The 6,442-nt window shown below is 39.1% G+C and overlaps 1 protein-coding gene across 1 annotated transcript in view; it reads left to right on the top strand.

The window, feature by feature from the left end:
* Positions 1-6,431, top strand: part of LOC104500917 (docking protein 6-like) — a gene marked incomplete at its 5' end in the record, with an annotated part of 63,774 nt that extends 57,343 nt beyond the window's left edge. Inside the window, one exon of the mRNA XM_010144650.1 lies at positions 6,292-6,431. Coding sequence (XP_010142952.1) covers positions 6,292-6,431 — 140 coding nt within the window. The remainder of the gene's footprint in view (positions 1-6,291) is intronic.
* Positions 6,432-6,442: the final 11 nt, after the last annotated feature.

Below are 6,442 nucleotides of genomic sequence, written 5' to 3'. Positions count from 1 at the left end.
AGGGGGAAGACTATTAGGTCACGTGAGACGTGTGAGTACGTCTCTTATCCATCTCCTAGGAGGCGATGTCGGGTGGCAGTTGTTCATATATGTGTCCTCCCTTTATAAACTCACAGAGGCACAGAAAGCTGGTACCACGAATAACAAGATGCATTACTACAAAAAATCCCCACTGGGAAAAGATAATCAGTTTAAAGTAGAGGGCAAGGTAAACCGATTCATCTTCGAGAAAGATGCGATTGATGTTCTGATATTTGTACTACAGGAGCGACGTCGGCTTGTGGTATCCTAAGTGAGTAATAATCCGTTTAAATGCAATAGAAGAGCAAGTTAATAGACGAGCAGCAACCACAATTAAACCAACTTGACCTTTAGTCAATACATTAGTTTTAGTTATGTGATTGAAGTTACTGTTTTTAAAAACTTGCTATTACAGGCAGGGGCACAGCTAAAATAACGCTCTTTTTTTCCTGTACATAAAGTTTACAAGCATTTCATTCTATCCATGGGTAGTGAAGCGTTATCACTACTGCAAAGCCCTAAGGACATGCCTTTTCTTTATGTCAAAATATTGACATGTAGATGCACTCTTCATAAAATTCCAGCTTTCTTGTGCCAAAACTGGAATGTTGAAAACATTTTCCTTAAGACTCAAAAATCTGACATATTATAAATTAACTGGTTCTAAACTGCCAATCCTGCAATTTTTTTCTGCATGCTCATGCTTTTGTGGAGAAGGACTTGATGACATTGCCAAAATGTTTTAAGTTAAATAACAGTCTTCCAATTTTGGAAAGTAATAGTGTTCTGTAACAAGTATATTCTACTCAGGTACTTACTAATCTTGATGCTGGACAAAAAAAAAAAATAAAAATTAATTTTGTTTCAAAGTCTTAAGAAAGTTAAAATGCTTTTTAATGAAGAATAAAAATCTGTCTCAAAAGTTGTATTTCCTGTTACCCATTTTCCCTTCAGAAAGATAAATATTTGATTAAGTGAGATCCAAAATTATTTAGAAAATATAAGAGTTGGAGCCCAGCTGTGCTCCCTGGAGTTTCAATTCCAACTGTAGTTAAATTCAAGGGAAAATCTGTATTTCTTTGTTTGGAACTGAAACAGGCCCACAGTTTCACTTTCGCTCAGTGTATGGAATTCAATACGCTGTAATGTAGTTTATGCTATTTTTCGGTTTCCATCTGCTCCTTTCCATTGCATCTTTTTGTGAGTGACAGCATAATAATTGCTGTACCAATTAATGCCCTTCCAATCCTACTGCATCATTACTGCTAAACAAATGTTTTGCTTTGTAGCAGTTTGTCCTGCTATGAAACTTTGCTTCAGTTATTCCAATCATCTAACAGCAGGAAAGGAAAAGCTGCTTTGTCATCAGCAGCTCAATAGAAGACACTGTATATTCAGTGCGGAAATCTGGCAGAATTTTAACCACTATAAATGTATAAATAGAATAACAGCAATCATTTATTTTCTGCCTTAAATGAAAGTATCTTTTTTGATGCAATAATAGCCACTTAACTGATTTGAGATTGTGGTAGGGGTTTTTTTTAAGGAACATTATCCAGAATAAAATGTGGAGTCTCTTTCTTTGCAACAAAAGCTCTTAGAGGATAAAAGCCTCTGTCTGAAATAAGCAGTCATCATAATTTAATTTCTTGCACTAAGCGTTTCATTTTCCCTAGTGGGCTTTCAGAGCCTTTGCCATTTTGTCCTGTGTCAACAAAAAGGCTGCAAAGACTATGAGAGGCTGAAGCACCTCAAGACACCCTTCCTCATCAAAACGATGCCCTCAGTGCAACCGGTGGGGCTCCTCTGGTGTAAACAGGAGCTTTCACCGCTGGCGGGAAAGTCCTTAGAGGACGTAAATCTAGATTAAAGGCTCGTACTAGTTTTGTGAACTTCTCTGGCGGAAGGGCTGCATTTATTGTCCGGTGAGAATTGTGTGAGGAAGCAGCATATAACTAACTCCTTTTTAGTAACGTTTCATTCCTGCAACATTTCTTAGCTCACTGGGGTTTTTTCCACTTCCTTGCACCATCCTTTGTGGATAAAACCTCATCGTCTCTGTTTCACTGGTTTCCAGACTGTTCTGTTTATTGTGAACAACAGAATTTTCCGATTAATATTTCCAAAAAGAAAAGATTGCTCCACAGAGGAACGAGAGATTAACTTTATTTGGTCTTAGCTTGCACTGACTGATTTGTACAAATTTCTTGTGAACAACCGTGGTTTTCTATAACATTTATAGAATCATCTATAGCAATCACAAGCCTCTTGTCCTCATGAAGTCGCAGAGCACTCCCAAGTACAAAACATAATGCGAATAAAGATATCCAATTGGCTTTAATTTAATGACTCTAATTTTGTGCTCATAATCTCGGGAATGGAAATGCCAAATTTTATTTTCAAAAATAAAGTTTATTATTATTACCTAGAAAAGTGAAACTGCATTAGAACATCGTTTTGTTTGTAAAGTCATCTGTTCAGAGGTTAAGAAATCCCAGATGAAAGCTTGCTGTGCAGCTGCAAAAGTCTGCTTCTTTATTTTGCCTAATGACTATCTAAAATGAGGTACATAAAAGGCCTGCAACAGACGCCGAAACACAGGCGTCTCTGGTTCTATTAATTTTTAATAATTGTACTGCGAAAAAAACTCTTGTGTTAGATCTTGTATTAGAAAAGCTTAGTCACAGCGTTTTAAAAGTGACCCTGCATCAGAGAAGTGAGTAGTCTGGTGGCGACAGCAGTCACCTGCATTTGGTTGCACATCCATTCCCCAAAGCTGCTATCAGGGACCAAAGCCAGTCTGAGAAAAACTCTGCCACCTCTTCCCTTGGCTGCTTGTTCCTGCTCCTTGGCTGTGCCAGTGCGACCATTTGCAGGGCTCTTGCGAACCGGATGACCAAAGCGCGTCAGCCTACAAAGCAGCCTTTCCGTCGCGATGGCACAACTGAGGGACAGGGAACAGCGGTGAACAGGGGAACATTTTCAGCTGGTTTAGCCGTTACAGAAAGTTGTACCTCACCCACAGGCAGAGGGGGGTTTTAACACAGGACTTGTACATCGTGGATGAGGGCTCTAACCAAAGAACATCAGATGAGAGACTCCCTTAAATTCTTGTGTTGGAAAAGAAAAGCATGATCATTTTTTATTTACAAAAAAAACCCCACAAACTCTGCCTTCTGCTTAAGAATTTGAATTTTGAATCTGAAATGGGGAGAAACATCTCCCAATAAGCAGCAGTGAGGGAGCTTTTAAAGATTATTCTTGGATCTCTTCTGTTTTTTTTTTTCTTTTCATTTAGCTGAGTACTGCAAATTTTCTCTTAGAAGTGGTGATCGATCTTATATGTACATCAATCACTGCTGTTACTAGGAAACCATTGGGTTTTTCCTCTAAAGGATTGTTCTAAATAAGCACCATGCCATGCAATGAGATCCTTGCATATACTGCCTCAGCTTCCAACATAATTAAGATGAGGAAAAATCTAATTTCAGTGTAATTTGCCAGGTTACATTAAATTATCTTGATGAATCATTCATACCTAATTGCTTTGGACTGCAGCTTCATTGCATCTATGATCCTGAGAGTAAATTTAAATAAAGGAATAAGTAGGCTGAATAATACTTACCTTTCCAAGGTCTTGTCCCAGAACAGAAAAAAAAAATACATTTCCTATGTAAGCCACAGGAAGAAAAACTCCCCCAGTTCTACTGGTGTCTTCAGGTCATGAAGTGTGTGTTAATCAAATCCTTCTTATGCTGACTTCAGAAGAACTGTAGAGTTAGTTTTGTATTCTTGAACACAGCTGTGGTACCAAAGAGCTGCACAATCCGCAAACAGCATTCTTCTTCTCCCTTAACCTTTTAAGACCCAAATGTAACACAGAAAATGCTGCTGAAGCAGGAAGCTTGGAAAGCACTGAAACTTAAATTCTTTACTGCAAAAACTTTTCCTGTATCTTTAGTCTCCAGTTTCTTACTGCTGACGTAGAACGTAACTGCGGAGACTCTGTAGTACCTCAGACTCCATAAGGAACTTAAAGTTTCCAGTGCAGGGTATACTAAATTTTTTAAAAAGTTGAACAAAACTCTAAATTTTGGAAGTTTACTACTTAGAAGTCTTAAACCAGCTTGGAATCATTGGACTCTTTCATTATTTTGCCACCTTTATTTTTTAAATTAATTTTCTTTAAATCTGTTAATAGAATTCATTGGTTTTGGAAAAACCAAGTTGAAAGTAGTCATATAACACCGACCCATTCTTTCCTAGACTCACAAATTCTCTCTTACCTATAGCTTTCTCATTTCATTTGAACCAATGTCCTCCACTCTTTTTGTTATCATTTCCATATATTAATGTCAAACTGTTCAGCTTGAGCTTCGATCAGGTGTCTAAGATATTTGGGATCTGCTGAGTGTGTCTTTTAATATCCTCTATCTGTCTCTCTCTCTGTGTCTGATGACACATCCTAGCAGTCAGGGAAGAAGTCGGTGATCCTCATTATCCCCTTTGGTTACAGAACGGCTCAAATCAGCCCTGTTGTGAGAGTTAGCAGCTAGCTACGCATTTTCTTTTACCAAACAGTAAGGGATGTGCTAGCAGCGGGGGCATACATCCAGGAAATGGAAGACCTGAATTTCATTTCCTTTTTAACCTTAATAGGTTCAAATTCATCTTCTGTGTTCTAAGAGACTACCTGAATACCTTAGCTAGAAATTCTTTTAGTAGCGACATCTTCAGCGCTGTGTTAAAGCTGAACTGTTCTACGGAAGTGAATTCAAAGCTGATTACGTGAGATACAGCACGTGATACAGACAGACCTGGGTTTAGCGAACTCCCGTGTTTGACAGGGCTCTACTCCTGCTTGCTGTCTCAGGGACGGTTTCTGTGCTCTACGTTTTTTGGATAAAATAAATAAAGACAATAGAGGAAAATGGTGACTTGACATGCTTTAGTTATCTTTATTGGCTAGAAAGAGAAAAAAATTACATAGCAAATCGCATGGCTGGATTAGCAGCTTCCTGTGGCCCTTAAAATATAAAGGACTCTAGCTTCTGGGAAAAAAGAAAACAACACCCTTCATCCCTCCAAGGAAAAATGCCAGCTAAGGAACACAAGACCAAAACCTGCAATCTTTAGGTTTGCATTAAATTTTAAAACATCTAACAATTGTTGCAACTCCCAGATTAAAGTAAGAGTATGAAGGCCTCACTTTATATCACGGTTAAAAGTTGCTCAAAGCAATAAAGCATTTAAGACTGTTCTCAAACAGTGTATTAGCAGTGGTTTTTCTTTGCCACCAAGGCCTCACAGCCACCACACATTTTAGTTTGTTTTGATGCAAAAGCTGCTTGAAGCAGAGAACGTTTAAACCTGGCATCTGTCACGTCTCGATAGCTCGTGTCAGTTTTACCCAGTGAATCAGGAGTAAAAACACAGATACTAAATTCATCCTCCTTAGTCGTGCTATGAAGGGAGCTTTTATGACCATTAACATGCCCCTGGGAATTCAGTCTCTAGTTTTATTGTCTCCAGCGTCACTGAGATGTACCTTTTATTTTATTTTTCATTTACTTGGAGATTTTTCTCTCTTGGTCCTAGTATTGCTGTGATGGACTCATCTTCACGGGGATCACAATTTTTTTTCATGAAGCAGCAGTCAGTAATGTGTTATAGCCAAACCTCTCCAAACACGAGCTGGGACAAAGTTTGCCAAATCCAGTGAACACCGTTCTTTGTTCCGGCTCTGCTGAGGCAGTCTAGAAAGCTGTTGGCTGTTTTGAAACATTTCAATGTGAGCTGAGTTCTTCAGTGTTTGAGTCTATACTCTGCTACAGCCTTTCTTTAATAACTCTGTGAGTGAGGAAAAAATCTGATTTTGCATTCCTATGTATAATACATCTATGAAAGACATTTTTAAAGCATTATGCAAAACCATTTTAAATCCAGGCTTCAATACACATTTCCAAAAAATAGAGAATATGTGTTGCATGAAGGTATACGCGTTGGAAATTAGCTTTTTGTTGCTAATTAAATTTCAACTTCAAAAGGGAATTTTGAGATGGGGAAATGATCAGGTTACAGAATTGGATCGTAGGAGTCACCTTCTGAGTTTGGTCATTGGCTTTTTATTGGCCTTTCACACGTGGTCTCCCGTCTGGCTGGCTGTGTGTGAACAACGAGACCCACCACAGCAAGGCTTCAGGTAAATTAAAATTAAGTTAAAGCCCAGTTAGTTACATCTTTTGTGTCCGTGTGCTCCTCTGCCAACAGGTCACAGCCTTGGCTCGGCGAAGGTGTCCCGGGCGCAGACGTTTCCCAGCTACCCCTCGGAGCAGGGTGAGGAGCACCCGCAGTCCCACTCGCTGGCCAGCAGCTACACCTTCAGCTATGGCTCGGGTCTGGTGCAATGACAGTCGGGGGC

This window comes from Buceros rhinoceros, unplaced genomic scaffold (genome assembly GCF_000710305.1).
Source record: "Buceros rhinoceros silvestris isolate BGI_N320 unplaced genomic scaffold, ASM71030v1 scaffold16400, whole genome shotgun sequence".
In the NCBI taxonomy this organism is placed as follows: Eukaryota; Metazoa; Chordata; class Aves; order Bucerotiformes; family Bucerotidae; genus Buceros; species Buceros rhinoceros.
Note: the sequence above shows the minus strand (reverse complement) of the source record. Positions and strands in the feature narration are given on the sequence as shown.